Source organism: Amia ocellicauda, chromosome 2, assembly GCF_036373705.1.
Source record: "Amia ocellicauda isolate fAmiCal2 chromosome 2, fAmiCal2.hap1, whole genome shotgun sequence".
Taxonomy (NCBI): Eukaryota; Metazoa; Chordata; class Actinopteri; order Amiiformes; family Amiidae; genus Amia; species Amia ocellicauda.
Genome location: NC_089851.1, coordinates 3,834,814 through 3,862,023, shown reverse-complemented (window position 1 = coordinate 3,862,023; position 27,210 = coordinate 3,834,814). Strand labels below are relative to the sequence as shown.

At 38.5% G+C, this 27,210-nt stretch overlaps 1 protein-coding gene across 2 annotated transcripts in view; it reads right to left on the bottom strand.

Annotated features, from left to right (window-relative positions):
- Nucleotides 1-26,281, bottom strand: part of ccny (cyclin Y) — a 49,949-nt gene extending 23,668 nt beyond the window's left edge. For both annotated transcript variants that reach the window (XM_066716402.1, XM_066716411.1), the window contains exon 1: nt 25,709-26,281. In XM_066716402.1, coding sequence (XP_066572499.1) covers nt 25,709-25,862 — 154 coding nt within the window. In that variant the 5' untranslated portion in view covers nt 25,863-26,281. The remainder of the gene's footprint in view (nt 1-25,708) is intronic.
- Nucleotides 26,282-27,210: the final 929 nt, after the last annotated feature.

Sequence of the window (27,210 nt, the reverse complement as noted above, 5' to 3'; positions counted from 1 at the left end):
AAGACAAGCATTTTGACCGTGGCCAGTCTCAGCTCAGGAGAAAAGGGGGGAGAGTTCTGGACAAGATGAGCTGACATTTTGTGGGCCAGAACAAGCAAAGACAAAAGCTTGACTCACAACTGACCTTGCCTTCGGTTAGCTGCAAATGTCACAGATGCGTACACTTGCCCTAAAGTCTACTCAAAGATTAACTAAAGTTGATGTCAAAATTACCTTTAATGAGCTTAAGTGCCTTTATTGAGGACAACAATGTTAATATATTGCTCACCAAAAGGCATGTTAAATCCATTCAATGCAAATCAGAAGTTATTGAAAGCAAAAGTGTATATGTTAGTCTAAAAATGGGCCAGTACACAACTTTAAACACTATTCATAAATCCAAAAGGGTTCTCTAACATGTTCATGCTTATATCCACATAAGGCTCAGGAATAGTTTTAAAATACTTTCTACCTGCAAAATAGAACTGAATCTATTTTAAAAGGAGAGAGAGAGTTAACACTGTGACATACTAGCCAAAGAACGATATCGATTTAGATGTCCGTTCCCTCCAATTTAATACACACACAACAAATGTCATCTAATTCAGTTTTTTTCCATGACTTCAGCAGAACCCTCACAGGCGACGATAAATCTTTTCCTTTATCGACTTTATTAAAGCATAAAGCAAGATCCAGAAGATCTAAATTATAGCGTCGTTTGTAACAGGATACAACAAAATGTAATTTACCAATGGTTGGATGCTACGTTATTGACCACTAGACAAGGTGTTAAATTACCATTCGCAGCACACTACTTCAAAGCTGAGGTATGTCATTACTGTGCTGAAATGGTACACAAACAACACTAATCAGAGAGGAGCAGAAGAGATGATGATGATTTGTGACAGCAGTGAATGGTTCGCATGGTTGACATCATACAAAATCACTCGTATTAAGTAGCAGCTTCACAAATACAGAAATATTAACATTTGCCCGAGACTACCAGGTTCAAAACTGAAAATCTGATGAAAAACAAACAAACAAGCAAAACATAAGTTAAAGTTAGGTAACCACAGAACTAAAAAAATATTGTGTATGCTTGATATTGTAGTCTGGTCAAAAAGCGATCATCTAGGAGAACAGCAGTTAAAGCATTTCACACCCTGCCTGCTCACAGCCTGAACTCAATCCCAAGCAACTCGGGGATTATCCGAAACAGAAAAATCAGGAGAACGCAGGAGCATTGACATCTCTGCCTGCCCTAGAAACTGCACCGAAAGAAGAATGGCACTGTGTTCCTCCTGCCAGTTATCAAAAGCTGGGCTTATGCCTTGTTATACAAATTGTGTAAGACTGTCTATTTTGTCTGTTATCTGTACTATTTATATATACATACTGTACTGTACATACTGCATCTGACAAAAAACAAGCAACTCCTGATAGCTTTAGTAAGAAAGCTTGCCGTTTCAGAGCGAGAAAAGGCTTGTCATTTACTAGGGCCCTTTGAAAAGAAATTAAATCCACCGCAGAAGTAAAGGAAGGGGATTAAGAAATACTAATCGTTATTCTGTCATCTCCCCGTTGTTCCTTTTCGTTTTTTTAGAAGCCCCCAATTCTCTACAGATTGCTTTTTACAAAGATGTTTCCCCCCATTGAGAATATGACACTCGATCAGGCATACATATGGAAAGGCCATTCCAGTCCCCGACAAAATAATTCCTCAGTTTCATGGATATTTGTAAATACACAAGAAAATACCATGCTATTCATGTCAACAGTATTTACATTCTGAATGAACACCTATATAAGATAACTATTTAATATTTCCACCAGAAACTGATATTGCCCTTTTAAAAGACACACAAATTTATAGTTGTTAATCTCCCAAGCAAACAAATGGAAAATCATTCAGATTAGTTCATTAAGAGAGGCGATAATACATTAACAAGTTAAACCCATACCCGAGTGACTGAAGTTCTTATAACTATTTAGATTTAAAAAAAATCCTAAATAGACTTATGAACGCTGAACAAGGAAGGTTTTATTTGCCCTTACACTTCACTATTGCAGCATGACGTAAATCTGAAAAAAGCGCCTTTTGGCAGGAAACAGCTGAGGTACAGACAAGCTGTGCCAAAAAGCCTGGGCTATTGACCTTCCCATCTCAGCCCTGTACACTCCCTTCGCAAAGGTCATCCGTTTCATCCCCTGGAAACAATGGATTTTGGCACACACCCGCAAAATGGCTGTGGAAATAAAGTGCTAATCTGAAGCAAAACACTGGGGCTCAGCTTTCCTTCAGCCTGCTTCTTATTTACACTCTCAGCAAACTTCAGCTCGGTGGTTTTCATGTATTCTGCTCATTTGGCATCCTCTGCATTTCTGTGCTTCTTCGTGGCTGTCAAAGCAGAGACGGGGAAGTGAAGAGCTCCGGAGAAGGCAAGGCATCAAACAAAATGTGCCCAAAAAGTACATTCTGCATTTATAACACAATTTCACAATAGCTCTATTCTACGATGATCCTTTTGCGGTCGGTTTGCTAGCGAAGCTTTTCGTAGCACTTATTAGCATTTAGGCTTCATTTTTGAGGGGAGGGGTTAACAATGGAGAGATATGACCTTAGATATCTTCGGTCAACTGCTAAAAGACAAAAACCGCTAAACAGACATGTCAAATCAGGTCAGGCAATCTGTAATCAGATTAAATTGGCCCCATCTTCATGGTAATAAACATATAGAAGATAGAAGAGATAAACTTTCAAATCTCTGTTGCAAAAGATAGACAGCAACACCAATATGATCTGAGACTACATGACAGACATCTTGTCTCCACTTGATATGCCTATCAAAAGCATGGAGGGGACACACTGGCTGTCATTTTACCTTCATTGTTATAGATTTGTAACTTCCAAAAAACCAAGGTATAAAATCTCATGTGGGGTTTGCTGTAGAAATTTAATGGAACACAAAATGTATAAAAGGATCGGCCTGGAATTGAATCATTTATACATCACAGACTTCAAACACACACTGAACAGCTGGCCTGCCAGTAAAACAAACCAACATCGCCTTAATGTCAAAATAAATTGTTTGTCGACTTTGTTTCAGGCACCCGGCTGGACCAGAGAATTTAAAGATGTTACCAAAGTATATACAGGGGTCGTGCCTTGTTAGTAAAAATACAAGTCCATAAAAAATGGTGTGTTACAGTCATATAATGTTTCTTTGTATAACATATCATTTGATCTTCTTATATAATTCTCACATATTGAATTGAAACGTGTTTTTCTTCTTTTTTTCCCCAGACAAAGATATAATTTAATTTAATCTTAAAATTACTGATATTTTTCAAGTTTTCAAGGTTATTGAGCAGGTATTTGATTTCATTAGTCTTTAAGAGTTCCTTCAAAGACTTCCTCCCACTGGCTAGAAGTTGAAGTACTATGTACATCTCTGCCTACATCTACTTTCTATGCTGGCATCGTACAGGAGAGAAGTGTGGGCCCAGATTACTGAACAGATGGTTCTGCAGAAGACTAAGCACTTTATTTCGGCTTATTTTATTATTATTATTCTAAGTCAAACACGTATTAGTTAAGTACACTGTGTATCTGTAATTTCCAAGTTGTGGAATTTAGCTTTTGATGCCAATTTGTATTAATATTAGTAACTACCTCAAGGTGAAAATATCTGTTGCTAAATAAATATACATCTTAAAAAATACCTAATTCAACTGAAAAAATGTTGCTTTCAAACTCTCCGTTTATTCCAAATGATGGTACAACATGTCATCTGCTGCATAAGGCTTTGTCAACACTCTTCCGTGAAACTTTAGACTAATGGCCAGTCAGTCTTTTTAATTTCGCCTATGAGACGGACAGAATAAGATCCAAATACAGGATAGAAAAAAGTGGCGTTGTGAAAACAGTAGCTGACATGTCAACGATTACGGCTGAGAAAACAGATGGATTTTCCATGACACACCTCGGCCGTCTTTAATACAGAAATAAAACATTACCCGCTCTCTATAAGCGCTGTTTTGAAGCCGAAGGCCTCGGATATCGAGTACAGTAGTTATAAACAGTCCACAGAGCGACGGGCACGGTTTCTTACCCACACCAGACGCGGTGTATGGCACCACCACTTTCAATACGTCAACAAAACAAACAGGCTTTTATCCTCTCGAGGTAGACATGCTTAGACTTTCCTTTCTTTTCTGTTTTGCCTTCTTTCTTTTAGAAATAAATCAAGGATTCTTTTGTGTGGTGTCTAACAAGAATCACTGCAGCCTATATAAAGCCTATTGTGTCATAAATACGAGGCAGGCTAACACAATGAAACAGCATGACAAATGGAAACAACCAAGCCCCTCATGGAGAAAATGGTCCAAAGGGACATTTAAAGACAAACATTGTAGCAGGTTTCTGTGGACTATTCATACCTACGGTACGAGTGGAAAATGCGGTCAGACGAATAATTTAAGAAGCGAACCTTAGAATACAAATTTAGTAGAATCGCTTAATGACAGGAATGAGACCGCTTTAATGTAGTCCTCACCAACAAGACTGCACCAAATCCAAATAAAACCTGTCCCCTGACCAGTTAGCCACTGTGTGGAGAGCGTTTGGTCTGATGCGCAAGAGAAACTCCTGTAGCATACTGGGTACCCGAAAGCCCACGCGAGAACAGAGTTAGCCCACCCGATGATGCTGTGGCTCTGCTACTTGCACTATGGATTTCCAAGCTAGAAAGAGGCATTCGGTCTGGCAGCACATGTTGTGAAGGACACGTGTCAGCTGCCTACACCTCGGCTGTAGTAGTAGAGAAGTCATAGCAGTGAGCAGATTAAAAATACATACACACAACACACACACATAAATAAATCCAATCAATTATCATGATGTAATGGAACGATGAACGTCTTTTGTTTGTAGGTTACATCGAGCGAAAAAGAAAACGATCGTATCATTGTAGCCAAACTGTTCAAGCACTACCTTACAAAATGTGATTTCAACTGACACACTCGCTGCAGTGAGGCCCACCAAGATCTAGTTCAACTTGATATCAAGAAAACAAACAGAGAAACCCGATTTCTCGCCAGACTTTGCCGTCACCTGGTAATGAGCCTGAAGACAGGTATCTGCAAACATTTACAGCACCCGAGGTCAATTAGACAGAAAGTTGCATTTATCTCTGACAGAGACAGTGCGTCAGCCAGTGAAGAAGGAGAGAGAAACAAATTAAAATGTTTTCCTTCTTGAGTCTATATCACACCTTCAGCAGACACTACAAGAAGCTGCCTGGAAGAATGTATAATTAGTTGTGTAGCAGGTTCCATTATCCAGGGTGACTAACATTTTTATTAGCATACAATGTACTACATACGGAACAACGGAAGGGGTTACAACATCTTTACAGAAGGAAAAGCAACATGTATAATTTAGTCGTATGTATGAGCTTTCTATGAACAACGAAACCAATTAGAAGACTTCGCCGAGTCGGAGCAGTACACTTGACAGACACAATGAGAGAAACTAATGTAGATGCAGTGCAGCAGCAGCGGCAATCTTTTAAATGGACACAAATCTCTGTTTTAAGACTTTCATTTAACTGTAACTGGCCGATAGCAGCGTCAACCACATGTGAAGAAAAACAATGTGATGCATGATGAAACTTCACACTATAGGCTAATCAGATTTTTATTTCACCAACATTTTACTACATGCTCACTGCAAAAAGCACATTTGTATGGAAAACCTGTGCTGTATTTGCTGTGGTTGCCCATACTGTATCACACACTTGACTGCTTCACTGTGCACGTGTTTGCATTGCATTTGTGTAACTTCCTATGTTTTGTCAGACACCTCGTTAATACCGCACTACATATCTAGATAAGGTTACTGTATTTAAGTGGTTTTGGATAAATGTACACAACCTAAAATAATATATAACACATACATATTTGTATTATATTTCTTAGTAGGCACCCTTATCCAGGGCAACTTACAATTGTTACAATATATCACATTATTTGTACACACAATTACCCAGCTATAAACACTGCTGCCCATTTATGAAAGAGAGATTAAACAGGATATTCCTAACTGATTTGGTATTAGAACAAATTACGCTACAATGTTAAAAGACATATGAAAATGGGTTAAATTTACAAAACGTTATTCAAAAAACACAAAAAAAAGAGTTGTCTGGCTCTCCAGCAGACCCGGGTCATCCTAGAAATGCCTGAATTTGAACCAGAACGCCCGCTGGAAAATGTTTTGCCAAGCGTTGCAGCCGACATGTCGATCGTCATATAAAAAGTGTTTTAAATTGCAAAGGCATTAGAGACGCCTGACAGATAGGGTAACAGTTGATGTGTACAGATTGAGAAGGGCACAAATGCTGTGTGATAAGCTGCTTTTGAGCTGCCCGAGGTCTTCTGTGGCTCACCTGGGGAAAACATCTCGCCACATGGTGCAGTAGGCCAGTTATGCAATGCTGTACCATTTCACACAGTGTGTTGGCCTACATGTTTATGGCTGAGGCCAAACAGATCGTGTACCATCCCAGCTGAGACCCCTCTTCTGGGGGTTCAGTAACTAGGCAATGTGGGCATGAAAAGAGAGTCGGAGAGAGGAGAGCGGAAAGACGCTCAGAAACCCTACTTTTGTCTGTATGGATCATATGCAGAGGTCAAACTGCAGGCTGGGGAGGACAAGGGGACAAAGGCCTCTAAATGACATCATAACATGTTCAGAAATACAAAATGTCCACCTGCTTGACCTTTTAATGCTTTAAAAAGGCACTGGCTAGGATACGTCCTTCCATTGTCACAGGTTCTGTCATAGTCACCTCTCCCTAAAAATAAATAGTGAAAGGCTCGTCATGACAGCCTGAAATTACCCCTTAGATGCACAGCAACTATATTTGGAAAAGCAATAGACATTTTTTGTTGTTGTTGCTGTTGTTTTCTTTTTTTGTTTGTATTTGAATGTGAGCCATGTATGAAAATAATGCACGCATGTGAGCGCTTAGACAGAATTCAAAGTAAAGGAAGATCAAACACGCGTTTCAAAGTCAGGAACATTACACTGCAGTGGAATCGCAACACAAGCCACACATGATTAAACTAGAAAGGCAAGAAAATAAAGAAATGCAATATATTTTTAAATAGCGACTACATTTTATTTTATACAGAACTGTAAAGGTGTTTTCAGAAATCTGCACAACGGTCATACCCATGCAGTCTCATTAACAGTCTCTATTTTCCTGATGGTTTGGAAAAAGCAATTGGAGACGTCAATAACCAACTTTCTGTTTCTGTACTGTTGTATCAATATATTTCTGTTTATTTGCAAACGTTACCACTGATTGTATGAGGAATAAGAGCAGAAATCCTAATGAAGGGAAACATGCTGATAGCTGATGGACGAAGGCACAAGGACATAATAACAATGGCCATTTGTATTGCTTATTTACACAATGTAGATAAGGACTGTGTCCTTCGTCTACCGATATGATGGTGAGCCAGTTTAATTGAATTACTCTATGCTGTATTTAGCCTATAAATAATACATTTAAAAATGTATCTGGAGTTCATGAATACAAGCTAAACAAAAACGTCCTACACAATGTACAGTTTTTTCTGTTATTTGAGTTTGTGTATTGTGTTGTATTCCCAGATAAAGTTCACTCTTGTTTCAAACATGCAGTGGATGACCAGACACTTTAAAACTTTGGGGGTCCCACATTTAAGGTTAGATGCCTTAATATGGTCAACATTGTTTATTAAAACAATCTGGCAGCAACTGACAACCAAATTAGGATTTGACGAAGCTCTTCCAAGTACACAGAGAGAGATCCCCACAGAGCAAAATCTTAGTACATGCACAGTCAAATAGTGTGTGTGAAAAAACAAGCCTACACTAAAAAAAACGGTAACGGTAAAGGAAATAAATCTTGCTTTTTATAGCTAGATTCAAACGGCAGAATGTGTCAAAATCTGTCTCCAGTGTATGGCCTCCTGTAAGTTGCACAGCCTGCTGGCATGCTAATCCGTACGAGAGACAGTGCTGCAGGCTCCTGAAGGCAGCCGCACCTGTCACAGAAAACACGGGTCAGATCTGTCAGCGAACGGAGCGTGAGGACCAGCGCGTGGCACTGCGGATCGGTCACAAACAAGCAGAGTGTGGGGTTGGGGTGATTTTGTTTTTCCAGCCAGGTATTTATCACAGTGTCACCGTTTCTTTCAACAGTGGGAGAGCAGTCTATCAGCCTCACTAGCACTGAGAGCAAGAATACAAATAGAAAAGCATTGATGACGGAGTGATGCGCAATGAATGGGTGTAACCAACGCTTCCCAATCCGGTGTGCCAAAGATTTTCAGGAGTGTCATACTTGGGGGGAGATAAAATAGACGAATTACAAAGAGAAAATTATCATTCATTTTGAAAAATAAAGACGTTCTGATCAGGTTGAGTGAGTTTTGTTTTATAGTTTATAATGGGGTGGGACGGTCGGGGGTGGGGGGGCATTGCTCAAATTAAAGGGTAGCTTCTGTTTTTACTGCACATCAATTTCAGCTTCAGTTTGTATCTTAAGCCTGTTACGCCTGCGCACATGCAGTGTCATTTTTCTGCTCAGTAAGCTGCTGCATCGCACAGTTTGTTCACATCAGAATTTGATAAAACTATAATTACTGGCCACTTTAAACCAAGCAGCACATTCAGCAATGTCTTAGTGGGTGTCTTTTCTGTGTTCAGCATTTCAGTTTGTTTTCCTTCTCATTTAAAATATCCCTTGCCAGGTCACTTCTTTGTTTGTTTGTTTAGTTTTTTATATGAGGCAAGAGTTCTCTTTTTTTCTTTTTCAAAGCAATCTTTTTCATGTTATCATCTAAATACAGAGGTCACCGTGTTTTACAGTGTGCTCTGCATAGCTCATACTTGCTATACTATAAACCCAATATAATCAATTAACATGAGTAAATGAAATGCTTTTAAACAAGTTAGACGAGTTATTAGTTCGGAAGTATTTCCAGATTCTATGTTGATTTGATTACCGGTAATTGCCTCTGCTTAATTCAGTGATTGTCTTTTTCCTTTCATTGGAGGTAGTCCTTTTCATTTGATTAAAATGCAAAGAAGCAAAGCAACCAAGACATCTAGTTTTGTGTAATAGTTTGTAATGATGTACAGGTATTTTTAGTATTTCTAACCACCATCCCAGCCCTACAGGAAAGTCAAATGAGAAGATGTGCAGCATTAGAACGGAGAAACAAGCATTGAAAATATTATTATATTTATATCAAGAAGTGCCTCGATTTGATCTTCAGGGGAAACGCATTCCAAATGCAGACATTTGTTGACTAATCTAATACACTATATGGATACAAAGACATGTGTGAAGCATTTTACTAACTAGCATTTACAAACCAGCCTTATTTTGATTTGCACTTCAAAGAAACTATTCAGAATTACCTCCAGGCCACCAATACATTTAGCAAATCACTAACAAATCTTCTGTACATTTACGGAAAATTGCCGCATCATTTACTACGGTTTATGATCAGATTTAGTATTTTACAGTCTTGTTTAACACATAGATTATTTTAATAGCCTACATGATTTTACACAATCCCGAAATACCAAAAAGGATTAACATCATGCTATATCTTACACAATTTAAGTCCACTCCTGGAGGGATGCATAGAGGTGCGCGTTTTGTTCCAACCCCACTGCCAGTTACTTAATTGATCCAATTAATTGATTAACTGCAGACATTTAATTATTCTCTACAAGCTTCAAATTTTGTTACAGGTAGTGCAACTAGATGTATACATTTGCATCCAATATTTCATTCAATACTGAGTTTCAGATTGTATAAAGTAAACAAGAACAACATTTTAAATGTGAGATCAATGGAGTGTTAAAAACTTTCCAGGAAAAATTACAATTTGACCTTTAAAAGAAGAGTTTGAAACCAAGTAATTGGAGAAAATGTCCTTATGGAAACTATGGCTGAGCTTGGCAGTAATCTCACATATTTAAATATCAGACCAGCAAACTGTTAAATGCCTTGAGTGACAAAGTATGTATTGTCAGATGTGCTTATGAGATGTTCGGAAACTCTCCACTGACTTGTATTTATCTCAAAGGACAAGTTCGATTCCTTGCTTTTTTCCTCTCTATTGAGATGAAGTTTACCACTACAAAGCCCTGAAAATATAACGGTTAAAAAAAGAGTAGACATGATATAGTAAAGCCGGGTGGCCATCTGTGCTCTGCAAGCCAAATCTCTCAAACAGAATCACATTTACACACCAGAACTGTGCAAACAGACACTGAAATTTACCACAGATTTTCCACAAGTGGGGCAAGAAATGACACTCCTTCTGCAGTTCAGTATGGCACCCCTACTTCACTTTTGGGATATGCTCAGAGTGGGCTTTTAATACCTATAGTTAACAGCACAACCAAGAAGTTGGCATTCGATTATGTAAGCTTACCTTATGCTGTACATGTTGGAAGCAGCACCATAATGATGCAATTGTGAGAAAAACTCCTTAGTCATCATGGAATGCTTGAGGTTTCTTTTGCAGTGGATTTTAAGTGGCACAAGCCTTTTTAAATATTGAGATGAAACCCACTCTTTTCCAAACATGATGTGTAATGCATGGTAAAGCCTGGAATACAACCTATGAAATGCCTAGTGTGTAGTTTGCAGCTCAGAAGCAGCATATGCCTGTCATGTTTCACAATGAGGTATGGGAACTCATGAGGGCCTACTAATATATCAATTTCTGTGAGAAAGGACACATTTGTCAGCTTGGTGCCATTATTCACCAACCCGGACATTTTCATGACAAAGTAACTTGCAAGAGACACTCTAAATTTCTTTACAGGTGCCCAAAAGTTACCTTCCTGCCATTTATTTTATTACTGACCACTTTACAAAAATGGAAGGCAGCACAACGAATCAACTAAGGACATAAATAGTATACTTGCATCCTAAGCTGTGTTTAGAATAAGATATGCATTATACATTCCCACACATCTAGTTTTCAATGTGACAGATTTTCAACTAAGAAGGAGATCACAGTTCTTAAGAACATATACATAGTAAGGACATCATAGTAGCAGCAAAACTCTAGTTTTGTTTTTTTTTCTTCAAAAGAGTTGGTGAAAAATTGCATTTTGATGTATTGACCTTTATAAATATGGCCCAAGGTGTTTTTCCTTTCAGAATTTGGGACACAGCCAGACTCCTGCACATTAATGACAAGCTACAAAGACATCTCTGGCAAACTCCTATGAAGCAGTGTTTTGTTTGAGAGGTACTGTGACTTTGATCTACAGGAATAATGTACAGTAATACCTTTCACACAAGTCTGTCCAAATGTAGTTTTCCACATGATCGTGTGCTTACGGCATGTTCCAAATTATTGAATACATCAGGTTTCCACTGGAGTGTAAATATATGCCATAATGGATATTGTCATAATTATGTCAGTTGAGTTGTACACCTAATTAAACAGCCAAAAAAGGTATTCTGATGATAAAGTGTGACTCCTATGAGTTATCAGTAATCTTTAGGTACTTTGGAAATGCTCATCTATTAATCCTAAAACCCCTCGTCATAAAAATGTTATATTCCCAATTATATGCTAAAACCATATGTTTGCATTTATATAATCAGAGCCATCATTCACAAACAGCTATTAAATGTCCCAGTGGTCCACATAAACATTGTGTGCTTTTAACCATTAAGTATTTGTGTATAATGTAATGAAAAAGCACCCCGATGACTTTGGCACCAACAGCTGGCATTTTCAGATTAATGTATACGTGCTTCTTTTTTGGACACTCTCCAAGTTATAAGAGTCCATTGTTTAATACTTGTTAAAACTCACACTTCATTCCTGGACTGAGAAAGATAAAAACCTCCAACAGGAAAATTAAAAATCATTGTGTGTAATGAAAGAATTTAAATAGTGGGAAATGGATTAAAAAAGAATGCAAAGCACCCCTAATTAAGAGGAATCTACAGTCCTGGTTGGATAGTGTGTTCAATTTAGCATCACTAAGTAATGTACCTTTGGGGGATCATTTAGATTCCAGGGACAGAGCATGTTAATTATTTATTTTTGCAGGAAGAGTGTATAAACTTGTATTTGGAAACAGGTCTTCATACTCAGTGCACTAAAAGCAAGCGACCCTCCACATGTAGTCCTAACCAGGAGGCTTTGGTGGCTCCATGAGGCCTTTGAGGAAGTTTTCTACTCTATAGGTATTCACAAATCAGGATGTGTTTATGCTATGAAGCTACATATTCAAAGACTATCTAGTAACATATCCCATTCCTGTGCAGAAATAAGTAAACACTGAATTGTCCCATATGCACAATACACTGATAAACAGCTCTTTGTAGAACTGTAACACATGACACCAAAACAAAGATGATAGCAGATAAGGATCAACAGATAATTGTTCGTTTAATAATGGTTTTACTAATTATAACAAAGGAGGGATACATCAAACTTGTTCTCCTGGTTTTGTTTTCCTTCGGCAGCCCTTTGAAAGGCTTATTGCTACAAAGTTTGTTAATTACCGTGGCTGAGACGGGGTATCAATACTAAAGAAAAAAAACAAGTCAGATTTCTTTGAGGTTTAAAAATAGTTAGATGGGGCCTATGAGGATCATTAAAGTAAAAAGCCTAATTAAGCACCAAAACATAGGCTAATAAAACAGTGCATCTGCTTATAAACAAACATTGCACAACTTTACCTACACAACCCAAAATTGGATTTAAAAAAATATATCAGTTCTACAATAACAATCTGTTGGATTTGAATAATACTTCAGGACTTTTTGCACATCAGGTCCTGGCCTATTGTTTTAATTAGGGGAACAGCCTGGAGGCAGCACTTAATTGGCTGTAAGCTTTCATATCTGCAGATTTAGTTTCTAATGCAATTTGGGTGGAATAAAATGCCAAAAAGTTATATAATGTACTTCTAAATTAAAAATTTAACAGGAAAAAGCAATTTTATATTCAATTTCACATGAGCTTATTCAAGGTTTAGATTTCTTAGGTTTGTTTCATATTTTACACTTAAGACTTAAAAACTATTTCCAAAGCAAAGCAATATAGTTCTAAGATTGATGTAATTTTTTTTTCTTTCTTTGAGAAAAAATGTTATGAACACTTATAGCAACAAGCCATCGAGGGTAACTCAAGTCAAGCGCAGGACAATAAGTACACAAGACAATGCACTTACAGAAATACGGATATTTGCAGTAAGATAACCACATAACCACTGTGGGTAGTAGGTCTCCTTTAACCTGACTTCTATCCTAAATTAAAAGACATTGCACCCAGTTCTGACCTGATATACAACAACACAAGCAGTCTGAGAAGAATCCAAATGATTAACTGGCCTGTTTTCTGGTGGTTTTCACTTTTACGGCCATTGGGAAACGATTCAAATCACTCGCAGGCAATAGGCAGAGGCTGTAAATCAAAGACTTTCCCTTCAGCCCTGGCCCAGAATTTAACAACGTATCCCGTGTTGGAAAGCTCCCGCTCACAGGCTGACCTGCTTTTTAGCATTTGGGCATCTTTGAGCATTTGTCTGCGCTCAGAAATCTTGTGTATTATGGATATACAGCGATCACAGCATGCCAATTTAACCCCAATTATGCCATTTTAGACTCTCTCATATCCCAAAGTATGTGTCCTCCGTTTTGCTCCGAGAAATAAATAATAAACGGAAAACAAAGAAAGCCAAGCCAGTTTAATGCAGGACTAAATAAAATAATAAAAACACAATAACTTAACTTCTCAGAAATTAACATACTATAAGCAAGACATTCTTTGTTTTTGATCATAAATTAACAGAGTTGCTCTCGAGGATAAAGAGATGCGTCTACTTTGACTGGGGGCGATAATTCAATGTGTTTGATCCCAGATGTTTGTAGTTGCGTTAGATGCACGATGGAATATCAACCAGACTGCGTCACTTAGTTCCTGGAGGTTTCTCTCCTTAACCTATTACTACCCTTGTTACCCACAAAGCACCCTTTCAGTTCATAAGGCAATGCCTGCCTTTGCCCCAGATTAATACAACGCAAACTCCACTGGCGAAACAAAAATATTTACTGAAAATCGCAGGAGGCCTCTTTTCAAGTGAGGATCCGGATGAAAACTTCAAAAGAACGAAATGTCTCCAGTGACACACAGACTCCCCCCCCTGCTGGTTTAAATACTCATTCCCCACCATGCTTCCCTTTGAATACTGTATTTTTAATTTGCACATCCTGTAAAGTACATTCTTTGACCCTTCTGCTTCATCTGTTTTATATGGGGGCCATGGAAACACATAACCTTTCCCAAACGTGATTCATATATGAGGGATAACCACTACCATACAATGCAAGAGAGGATCTAAATTGTGTACACAGCAAGAGTGCGTTTTTCATTTGGGTTTCGGTTCAATAAAGGAATGTTCTTGCTTTGTGGACTGAACTCATCATACCTGTCACCTGAAAGGCAGAAGAAGAAGTCAACCTTCACACCACTCCTGTGAATTTGACTGGTTTTGTTAAATCTGTGACCACATAAAATCTGGAAAAAGAAACACCACAATTAAGGTGACACTTGGTACATTTTTGTTATGTGGCTAAAACTAAAGCCGGAATATGCCGTTACCCTCAAGTGGACCACTGGTTAAGACAGCATTAGGCATAGAAATGCAATAGATTAATCACTGTAGTTGTATTGAAATATCTCTTATGTGGCCAGCAATGTTTGAAGCAGAAGATATGCTTAAAAACCGAAAGCACATCCAGGGGCAACTTTTTAAATGCTGGATTTTTTTGCAGTTAGGCAGAAATGTAGATACTTTTCTTTTTTATCCCCAATAGTTGTTAAAATTCCATAACCTGAATTTAATTTAGCCACAAGTAACTTTGCTCTACTTAGCACTTTTTTGTGTCAATATTGATTCACATCTTTATCTCCGAATAGTTGAGACATCTGGAATGACACAAGACTGGAATGTGTTAACTGTACAGCAATACATTTTCTTATTGAGCTTTCCAATTTCCTTTTACATAATAAAAAGCACATGCGAGGAATTAATCAATCGCAATAATTTCCAGGGAATGTTTGGAGAAGAGCCCAAAACTCTTGAGAATTCCCCGAAAGGACTTGGGAGTAGAACTGTATTGCTGAGCTACAGCATTAAAAACAAGGTCACGCAGTACAACAGAGATTTAAAATCGAATTTTCAGACACTTCACCTTTCTTTTCAGTATCATCTAGCCTATATTTTTTTTACTAGAATGGTTTTCATAAAGGGTAAAATTTAGCAGTTGACATTCCCGACATTTCATAAAGTAATCTCATGAAACTCTTTCGGGTTTCACTCTAAGCTACATTTATCCCAACAAGAAACTGCAATTCAGAAAAAGTGTCAAGACTGAGAACTCACTTATTAATTTACATGAAAATGAGAAAATAATAATTAGTACTGCTTTCAAACTGCAGCCCAACTCCATAGGTTAGCACTAAGCAGTTTGAGTTTGCACACTGGTATGCAGCTGTTGAACGCCCTACTTCTCAAACATGATTGTATTACGTTTCCATGACAGAAATGCTTGCCATGTAAACCCAGACTACAGCGATTGCACCGGAAGATAAACAGTTTTATCAGTTTAGCTCATAGAGGGTATTTCTCAAGAATAGCTTGTGTGTAGACATACAAATGAATGCTATATTTAACAGGGAAGAATCTTTTGCGAAGCTGCTCTGTTTAACAGGAAACAAAGCATATGATTACTGTGGAAACTGCAGACACCAATGGCACAAGGCCTACTACAAACAGTAGGTATATGATTAAACATCTATCTGTTAGCATGATTTTCTATTACTTTCTGAATGCATTAATAAATACTTTCACAGATATCCAACCACCTAAACAAACGTACTGTTTTCATCAGTTCTACATGTTGGACTTTGAGAGCTATCTATGGAAGTCTTTCACAATTTTTAATTACCATTCTTACTCTGGCCGTAACCATTAATCGTCCTAAAATTGCAGAAGTAGGACTTATTTTGAAACACAAGAAAGATTCAAATAGAAAATGGGGTTTCTTGGTAATAGTTCCAAATGACATCACTAGGGTCATTTTGTTGTTTATAAGATCACTGGAATAAAGTAACAGAACATAAGGGTAATGCTTGTAAAAATCAGGTTTACAGCACAACGCTGCAGAGCTCTACCTCTGCCTACAAAATTAAAGCCAATAACTAGATCTGGATGGATTATAAACATCAGGGACTTTTGATCGACCACATTTCAAATAGTTCCTGCAACACCATTTATTTTCCATTTACAATTGAGAGAGAGAGAGTTGGTGATACAATTATGCTTTTGATTTCTGTCATTTACAAAAAGGATTGACTTTATTTGGGCTTTAATCAAATTTTAATTCCATTAAATCCTACTGGTCTTGTATGTGATTTGCCTTTAGAAATAATTTCACATGGAGGCATTTCAGACGACTGGAAAAAAAAAAAAAAAATTCACGTAGGCCTAGATTCCAGACAAGGACCAGCTGTAACGTTCCCAAAAATACTTCTGGCATCAGATCGCACCTTTTTGATGCCACAATATTGCACGCCACTGGCCACTGACTTCTTGTATTTAATGGGTTATCCTCTACAATTCCTTTAATAAGATGATTGGTTACAAATCCTTTAAAACTCTGCTTCTTAAACTGACCCGAGGGAAGTCAGTTTCTTTCTTTCCAAACCTAGGAGGAATTTATGAATACTGCGCTTATTAATATTCATCGCCGTCTTCCCACTGTAGTGCTGATAGCAGATGAGATACCTATTCAAAGGAATAATTAAAGTGCTATTTAATATTCTCAGCTCACAGAGAGGTTAGAACAGTGGCTGTTGAAAATAGATTGTAATCCACAGCATAAAGCGCAGAAGCACTAACAAAGGGTAATAGTCTCAGTGCAACTGCTGGGCTGAGGGCAATAGAAGAGGGTCCTTTGAATCTAGCGACTGCCATGGGAAGCACAGCAGAAAATTACTACAGTGGTGAAATACTATTCTTGATAACAACATCCACACTGTGCAGAAATCCAGCTTCGTTAATTTGCAAAGCAGGTAACAGACTCTCAATATCCATGGGTGAGATGGACAACATTACAATCGTAGGAAATGAAGTCACCTCGAGTGGGAATTAAGGTCAGAGCAAAAGTGCACACAAATAACAGCATTTCATCTAAAACCAACAACTATAATTACAATAACTAACAAATAACTTTAACCAGCAAAGGTTCAAAATGATGCTGTGTTACTGAAAACATCCATGGAATAGTAACAGGTTTAATTTATTAATCTTCAAAATCAAAGGGAATATTGAAAGATGACATTCATAATAGTAACCAATGAAAAGAAAGGGAAAAAGATTGTGGGGCATTGTTTTAGCTATAGATCAACATCAATCTCAGTTGTTTGGCATCAATACATGTAATTATTTTGTAAATTAACAGGAAATCATTTATAATCTTAAAAATAAAGTAAAATAAAAGAAAGCAATGGTGATTTCTGGGGAATTTCCCACGTTTGGTATGTGCTTGGCAGTCAGAATTTAGGATTATCATTCATAGTTTGCACAACATGAATTAGGCTACAGTATCAGTATCAGTAATTGCAAGGGATCAAAAAAACCCTAACAGGAAATGTACATGACTTCATTTTATTATTTGACTATTATAATCCTACTCATTTCTTTCAAGTAAATTGTACCAACGCCAACACAGAAATGGTTTGAGCCTTTTCAAAAAAGAAAAAAATCGCAGCGAGAGCAACTTCATTTTAAGTCTCGAGAAAGGTCTCTATATAAAAGCTTATAGTTTGGATTAGAAATTGAGTTGACAGTTTTCACAAATAACTAGGCCTGGGTAAAAATAGCAAATGGTTGAACTCAGTTTGCCGCTCTGTGATTTTTTTTTCCCTTCAGAATGCAGCTTTTGCTAATACGAGGAAAGCTGCTTTTTTCAACTCTGTAGCTGTGAAAGCAGTGTCAAGGTTTCTCTCATGAGGACGATAAGATGATTCTTTTCTTTGGTCTGAAATATCTAGCTTCCTCTGGGATAATGAACCGAGTGGAAAGCGAAAATGACATCCTTGATTTGTGCAGGTATCCATTTGGTGAAAGTTCTGCATTTGGTACCTCTTCAAGGAATTTATCATAAATAAGCGACTTTCACTCATCTTTAACCGAGCAAAGAATGAAGTACTGTGCCACATGCAAGCCACACACTAGTTCAGTGGCATTATTTATAAAAGATGCAACAAAGTATCTGCTAAATGTTTGATATAAGAAGCTTAATTAGCCCTCTCAGATAAATGTGATTCAAGACCAAGGAATGGGTACGGTCTGTGTCCAAGGCATGTTCCCTTTCCCTATCGGTCGAACATCACTGCTTATAGAAATCTAACCATCTTACCTGCCACTACCTGTACTACCTCTGTCATGTAAATAAGGAGGGACTTGGGTTACAATTCACTTCATCAGAGTCTAAAGAATTAGATTAAAACATACCAAAAAATAAATATCTGTCAAACTAATGCCAAATAACTATTGACGCAGAAACATCACCACTCAGCAATCTTAGTGTCTTACGTTCAGACATTTTACAATCTAGGAGAAGTAAATGTCGCCTCATCACTTTCCTCAAATAGAAAATGTGGAGAAGCAAAACAAAATCAGTAAAAAGTGAAGCGGATAAAAGGCAATGCAGAAAATTGGGTTTAGCGCTGGTCCCCACACTATCAGGGCTCTAGAAAAAAGATCAACCACGCTGATTTTGATTTTGAAGAGCTTTTAAGAACCAGATCTCTTTAGAACGGAGACAGTGAATTGAGGCTGGTGATGCAGGTACTGAAACCCTGAAAGAGATTGACAGAGTCAGTCCGGGGTTCTTCTTCAAGATTAGCAATGATGCAAACGCCTTTGGACACGGGTGGAAATTAGGTTGAGGACAGAAATCACAAGGCGTTCTTCACACATGGACTCACGAGGTTGTGAAAGAAACCCATGTCTTTGAAGACAGCTCTTTGAAACCCTTCAAATAAAATGTCTGAAGAGATTCTTGGATCATTATGCTGCCAGCAACCTAATGAGCAGGCTGGGCCAAGAAACCTGCTCTCATCTGTAACCTTCCTGACGTTCTTGCACTGTTATGTTCCCAAGTATTGGGAACTAAAAGGCACAACAGTGTAATATCAGAAATCAAAATTGCAGAGGAACAAAAGATCATACTCAGTTTGCTGAAACTACTGTTATAATAAGGCTGCCAAATTACTGAGCTGTGTCAATGAAAAGGTAGGGCCTATGTATCCGAATCCCTAGAGTGAAGACAATAAATGGGAAAGTAAAAAGCACACATTAGTACAGTCCCTTATGGAAGAAATCCACACCATTTGTGGTGTTGCCTGGAAAAAAAAAAATGGAGTTTATTTTCTTTGTTCATTTATCTTTATTCTATTTTAATGACTAAGAATCATTCAATTAAATGTAAAAGAAAGGTTTTGCTAGGTTGCTTGTTATATGAGACAAAGGAAACTTTTTTTAATCAAATATTTGTTCTCATCTTCTGAGAAAAACAAACTGCCATCAGCTGACCACTGAGATGCTGTGTAAAGTTCACATCCACAAAGAGTCTTGTGACGTTTTGAAGCCCTAGTCTCTGAACACACAGGATCTTTCTTTTTCTTTGGGTCACGTTGTGTTTTGGAGTCTGCAGTTTAAAATAGGGTCCTCACAATCATAGACCACACAACTTTTATTTAAATATAACTTATCAAGCGTTTGTTTTTAAAACTTACAAAAATGTCCACATAAGGACAAACACATTTTGTAACCAAAAAAGGGAAGTTATATGATCAGCTGCACTGGATATATCAGACACGCAAGATAATGTTTCTAATATTTGTTTTCAGTCTTTACAAATTCAAAGGTTTTTGTTGTCCTTGTAGTTCACCAAGATATAAAAGTGGAAATGATCTTTTTTCCTTCAACATATTATCACACCTTCATTTGAAGAAAAACTATTTGAACACAATAATGAATAAATCATTAACTTATCCACACTTCAGTGTGTGGGCAGCAAATCCCATCCTCATCACAGAAAAGCAGTTTGTTTCAGAATAACACTAACTGTGAATCAAAAGAAAAAGCAGATATGCATGAACCAGTTTTCTAGAAATAACTTCCTTAAATGAGCTACATTGTCTCATACACAACGTGAAGATAAGCAAACAGGTCATTTTGATCTAATTAATGTCTTAACAAACAACAAAATCAAGCTTAAATAGGACAAATATAACAATTGTGTTTGTGTAATGTACCTTAAATGGTATGAGTAAATGATCAATTTCGGTAGGTCAGGAATATCACATCCTAGATAATGTTACATGAAATCTCAGGGAAACTCCAGTCCTTAAAATCCAGAAGAGTGTTTACTTCACACTAGGTACATATTGATATCAGGTAAAGAAAATTCAAAGCAAAATTCCTTTGAAAAATATCACCTCAATCTCATCTCAAAAAACAAGTCGATCACCGGCTTTGTTGCAACCAGCTCTTGGATAATTTGAGTTAACTGAGAGATTAAAGTAAATATTGAATTATAAGAGTCCTCCAAAAGCCAGCTTGTTTGAATAAATCCCCAAAAGAGAGAGAGAGAGAGAGAGAGAGAGAGAGAGAGAGAGAGAGAGAGAGATAGATTAAAGTAGGACCAGTTATATCATATTTCCCACGGGTATTAATTAGTAACCTGGCTGCTTATTGTCCTTTTCCACTCAGACACCTTATAGAATTTACTAGTTTGTGTTTTTAAATCTCAGATATCATTTCCCCGAGAGATGTTTTAAATATATGGCTCTATATAACTGCTTTATGTATCCACTGCATTGGACACACAGCAAAAAAGGTTAGCAGCCTGTTGCCAACTCACTTGAACTAAGGTAATGCTGCGCAAAATGTCGAAAACAGAAATGCCTGTATCAGACATGATATTAATTTGTAGCACAGAGATAAATTAAATGAAAAGACCTTAGTGGACATTTGGTTGCAATCCACGTTTAATTGATCTGAGGTATATTCCAATGTAGTGCTGAAGCAATCTGCGTTTTCTCATTTCAGCCATCAGCCTTTTTCTCATATGTCCCTGAAGATGATATACAACCATCCAGGAGACCAGAATATGCAGATTGAGGAACATTAATTGTAATTTATACCTAATAAAAACTGATTCATATGTTAAGGCTTTGATTTCTTGGATTATGTTTATTACAGTTAGGCTACAAAGAGCTTTGATCTCCTCAGTGAAATCCTGTGAAGATGTATTATTGTCATTATTTCCACAATGTGTAGCGGTAAGAGCAGTTTGGCTTTCCTCAGCCCACAGTATATAGGAGAAATCAATCCAGAGAAAAACAGTTCAAAGGACTCACTACAAAGATTCTGTTCCAGCAGAGGACAGGAATCCATCCCACAGACATAATGGTTGCGGATCTCGCCCGTATGTTTGGGTGTTTCTCTCTTGCATAAGTGCTGCGAGGTAGTAATCCCTTCTGTACTCTGCAGAGCTATTTAAGGATCCAAAACGAACCGATGTTGTTTCCCAACTTGAGCATTTATCGATACATTTCTTTATGACTACTGCACTACATACCCTAACATTGTGTTTGTCTTTTTAATTGCTTCCCCATATTGTTTGGCTGGAGAAAGTGAGGAGTCCACATAGACTCCTAGGTCTTTCTCATGCGTTACTTCATCTAGTTCTGTTCCTCCCATAGTGTCATTATAGTGGACATTTCTGTTACCTGCATGTAATACCTTGCACTTGTCCACATTGAATTTCATCTGCCAGGTGTCGGCCTACAACTGAATATTATCCAAGTCCCTTTGTTATTAGTCCCTTTGCGCATTATTAAATTCATTGCATGTCTGGGTGGCTAAAATAGGATTAATATTCTGCTTGAACTGCTGTTGATTGTTAGTAATGAAGATCCATGGTTTTTACGCCTTTGAACATTTGGTAATAAAAACGTGGGCATATCTAGACACCTTCCATTAGGAACATGATGAAATATGTGTAATGTCTTTTCTTGGGCACAAATGTGAGCAAATAAAACAATTAGGCACGGTAATTTTGCTGTCTACAGTCAATCTTTTGCCAAGTTGTTTTTTCGTTTTTACCTCTGTTCCCTTGACACGAACAGCATTACTGAGAATGTTACATTTCTCGCTCAGAAAGTCAAGAAATGAAGGCTGATCATTAAAATCAGCAGCTCTGCAAAGCTGTTGAAGAACAGTTCAACACCCTCGACAGTATGCTAGGAGTAGAGAAAGACACAAAAATGACAGGATTTGGAAAAGATGTGATCATGAAATCCCTTCCAGCAGGTGCTGTGAGGGAAACGTGCTGGTGGGCTCGTCCAGGAGATCGGTCTACACAATGTTTCGGCAATGACAACAGGACGGCAAAGTTGGAGCAAAGAGAAATGCAACTAATCTAGAGATGTGCCTTGTGGACATATTATGGACATTTTACATAGATGGCTTCTAGTAACGGTCTTCTCCAACACCATGAAACACTAGTTTGCAACTTTGTTAGGTGTTTTTCTTTTTCCTTTGTTTTCTGGAGATACAAAAGTAAGTCCTCATTGTGGTCTCTACAACAGACAAGTATTAAAACTGTTCTTTCAAAGTACAAAATTCAGAATGCAGAAATATGCAGAAACGCAATCATATACTGTGAGCAGAGAAATGCTGCAACAGGTTTATTCCTTAATTACCATTCCGGCTCATCCCAGAGGTGTTCTGCAGTATTGAGGGCAGGCGTTCCTCAGAGAAAGGTCATGAAATGCTCCGTGAACCGCTGTTCGACATCCCTACTTATGTGCGATCACACTGGAAGAGATATAGAGGACCACATTGATGCTGTCAGTACGATGCTTTTGTAAAAACTGTCACAGTGCCAAAGTGCTCTTAACAAGCAGAAGACCTCAATCCACTGCCACGAGAGGGAGGCCCATTTTACTACTTTTTCACCTTTGCTGTTAGAAGTATGATGAATACAGTATTAATGGATTCACTATGCTGGTCCTCAAAACCACAGTGCCTCAGGTACTTGATTGAATGAACACAAAGGAAAAGCAGAAGACACTAAGATCCACAGAACCAGAATGAGAAAGCCACGTCCTATTGAGTCTCCAGGACGTGACGCCACTTTGGACTCGGTCTCATTTAGGACTTCCAGACATCCAACACGCACAGACTTCCTCAAACACTGCCCTGCATGTCAGACAATACTTTCAGAAAGTGTAGGTGTACAAGAGTACTAGTCAGTGCAAGACAGACATTTTAAATAAACGGTCCGACTCACATAGCACTGCAGATATATAATCATCCCATTACAAAACAGAAATAGAATATTAAAAATAATAATAATAATAATAATAATAATAATAATAATAATAATAATAATAATAATAATAAGTAAAACAAAATATTTGATAACTATTGCATAACCTGCACATGAGCTATCAAATTAACAAAATTTGTTTGGATATTTGGAAATCTGGCACTTTTTTCCTACCAAAAATAAACTAAATCTAACCAGTCTACAATGTTTTTCTGTAAGCATTCTCCCCGATATGTTTCTTTATAGTATTTTAGCCTAAGCTTGCAGGTTACACAGGAGCCCAATTACCAAAGCTTCGGTTTTGAAAGCAGCTGTTTTTTGTTTGTTTGTTTGGATTTTGTGAACAAAGGTTCCTGTGCTTATCTGTGGCCCATCTTGTTCCCCGACAATGCAAGTGTTAATTCTTTGCTGTGATTCATCCCAGTTTCATGCCATTAACTCCAGCTCTGCACAGTTCTGAGATCAGACTGGTACGGTTCATCTCAAATGCTAAAAGTTAGGCTAAATCTTCCCCTGACAAGCAGCTCGCTAACTGATCTCATTGTCTTTGCTAAAGGGTTGAAACTGTCCTATTCAATTATATGAAACCGAGCTGCTTCGATACACATAAGTGCATTTTCAGCTTGGAAGTTTCCAAAGAAAGGGAATGTTTTGTTTAACTGGGTCTTTTTTTGTATTTCTCATCTTATGGTTAAATTATAACCTTGCATGAAAAAATTGCCTGCTTCCAACAGAAAACAACCTGGATTTACTGCCAGTTTTAGCTCACTATATACAAGAAGTAATGATGGAAATCACTCTTTAATCCTTGTCCTCCACCTCATGTTTTTAAGCATTCAGAAGCAGGTTACTGCTGCAGAACAACAGAATAATACAAAATGCTTGAATACGTGTACACTTGATTCCTTACACATGTAGAGAAATAGACTATTGATCTAATTTTTTAATCTAACGAGTATAATTTGAATTCATCTTATATTCCTGGTGATATTGCTTTCTATTAAACTGTTTTAAACCATGCTGGTATGTACTGATGTCTGATCTGTTGCATAATTGTTTCAAGCAAACCAGTTTCCTTGCCAGTGGTTTATAAGACAATTAAAAACGAACAAACAATATGCCTATATTTATCTAGTATCTGCAACCTCAGTTGCACATTTTAATTAATGTGGAGTTGTTTAATGAATCTTTCAAGACTGAATGAAGATGAAAACCATTACACGGAGCTCAATCCCAGCTGCCACAGACAGCAGCATCAAGGGAATCCCAGCGTATGTGATCCATTACTGTACAGCTGTGCGTGCAGCCTGAACGGAATATATACACCATTTTAAAATAACAAGTGCAATTCATTCAGTTTAAATTAACTAATAAATGCATCACTGTGTATTGTATTTAACAGCCGAAGTCAAATCGATAGGTGATCGATTGTGCCGGGTACCTGGCTCTAATGACAGCCGGGGGACCCGCCCACTCATCAGCTATCAACTGATTACTCATGTTCAAATAAAACAAAACAAAAAATCAATTTCAAGTATATTCTTTTAATATGTTTGTAACCTCGCAGCTACAAACATTAAATATATAAGCCTAGTTCGTTTATTTAAACCCAGCATACTCACAGATTTGGTGTGTATCTGGTGGGTGGCTAATAATATAAAATAATATTTCCAAATGCAATGAATTACCAATGCATGCATGTATGTTTGCATGTAAATATGCATGTGTGTTTGCATGTAAATATGCATGTACGCATGTCTGTATAATACAATGATACCCTGCCACGAATGTGTTAAATGAAATGCACCATCACAGCACGATTTCACAGTAAGGATCCAGCCTAATCGACCCGTCAGTCAGTCAGAGCTCCTGCCGCCGGCTTTCCAAACACACAAGGGGCGTCCAGTTCATCACAATCACAATATTATCCTCGTAATTACATCATCATTATAATCAGTATTATTAATAAAAGTGGTGCTATTGATGCATTCATAACGACGATTGGTTGGAGAGCAGATCTATACAACAGATTTGCTTTTCCATTATCTGTCACTTCTTGCAATGCAGACCTAAAAGGCAAATGATGAGCATAAGCAGTGGAGACTGGACACGCACACAAAGACAGCCAGTGGGCTGCGCGTCGCTGTACGTACACGGCACCCGTTCATGCAGGTCGCCCGACCCGGCGCCGGAGGATGACCGGCTCTTACCGTCGATGTTCTCCCGGTCGCTGATGTGCTGCAGGTTGCAGCCCGTGTCCTCCCGGCTGAGCTCCGGCTCCGGGCGGTACGACTCCAGCCGGGAGTGCGCGTTTCTCCGCAGCTTGGGGCTGGAGGACACGCAGCAGGACGTGGTGTTCCCCATCTCTGCGCGTATCCGTCCCGCAAGCTATGCGAGTCCCAGGCGGGTCGGGGCTCGGCGGCCGGAGAGGAAGACCCGGGCGGCGAGGCTGGATCTGCGATCAGTCAGACACCCTCGTCCGGTCGCAGCTCAGCGGCGGCGGCGGGGGGAAGACATTTGCGAATAGCAGGACAAAACGGCAGGAACCAGAGGCGGGTCGGCGGCGCAGCCCTGTCCCTCTCCGCGCTTCTGCGGCCCGGTGCTCCGCTCAGAGGAACGAAAGGAGGCGAGCCCTGCGCGACGGAGTCCCGGTCATTGTCAGCCCATGAAGGCGGGGACGGCGGCGGGGTCTCGCTGCATTGTGGCGGCGCTGCTGGTGTCGGAGCTCAGACACACAGCCAGCCGTGCTGCTGAACAGGATCCGGGTCAGTGGGCGGCGGACTGGCGGCGCTGGGGACTGCACAGGCGGGGTGGCGGCGTGTAGCGCAGATTTCCGCCGTGCTGCGCAGAGCTGCGGGGTTACAGCGATCCGATTGGTGGAGCCACGCAGATCTCCTCGCACATTTGAACCAATGGTCGTGTGCGTGTAGCGCAGATTTACTCGGTTCTGCACAGATCTGTGCGGCTCCACCAATGGGATCGGTGGGAGTCTGCAGATCTGCGCAGAACTGCGTAAATCTGCGATATGAGAACTCGACCAGTGTTTAATGTGAAAGAATAGCAACTGCAGTTCAAGGTTCCTGCGATAATACTATTAAAATAATAAGCCTGCTAGTAGAATTGAATGTACATAAGCCTAATCATCAGCAGTGTTTTCATATTGGTGCAAAACGCTTTCTGACCAGTAAGCGATTATCACGGTTGTAATTGTATTTCAGCAATGCAGCCTACGCACTTCCAATTTGATGCAAAGTCTATCAGGTAAAGTTAATTGGAACTTAATACATTTGAAATTAAGTCGATTTAAAATGTGGTGTTTTATGATGTACCAATTTACTACTAGAAGAACTTACTTAATACTATATTAGTTTTACAACTGAAGTTTGGATGGAGATCATAACTATTTCCCGGTTTGTTAATGTTATGTTTTTAAAAAGAATGGAGAATAGTAGAGATTCCAAAGGTTTAATACAAAGTAAAATGATTGAAAACAATATATTTGTAAAAGAGTGATACATTTGCATTCATGGCACACTTTTTGTTTGGCCCAGAACCCCTTCCTATTCACAATAGTCTTTATTTTACTACATCTGAGAAAGGCAAGTTCACTTGTGACACAAGCTCCTGGTACTGAACCTCCAGTTTGGAAACTGGGCCACTGCTCCTTTGACAGAGCTGTGTCTTCATCTGAGCTGTAGTGAGATCCTGTCAT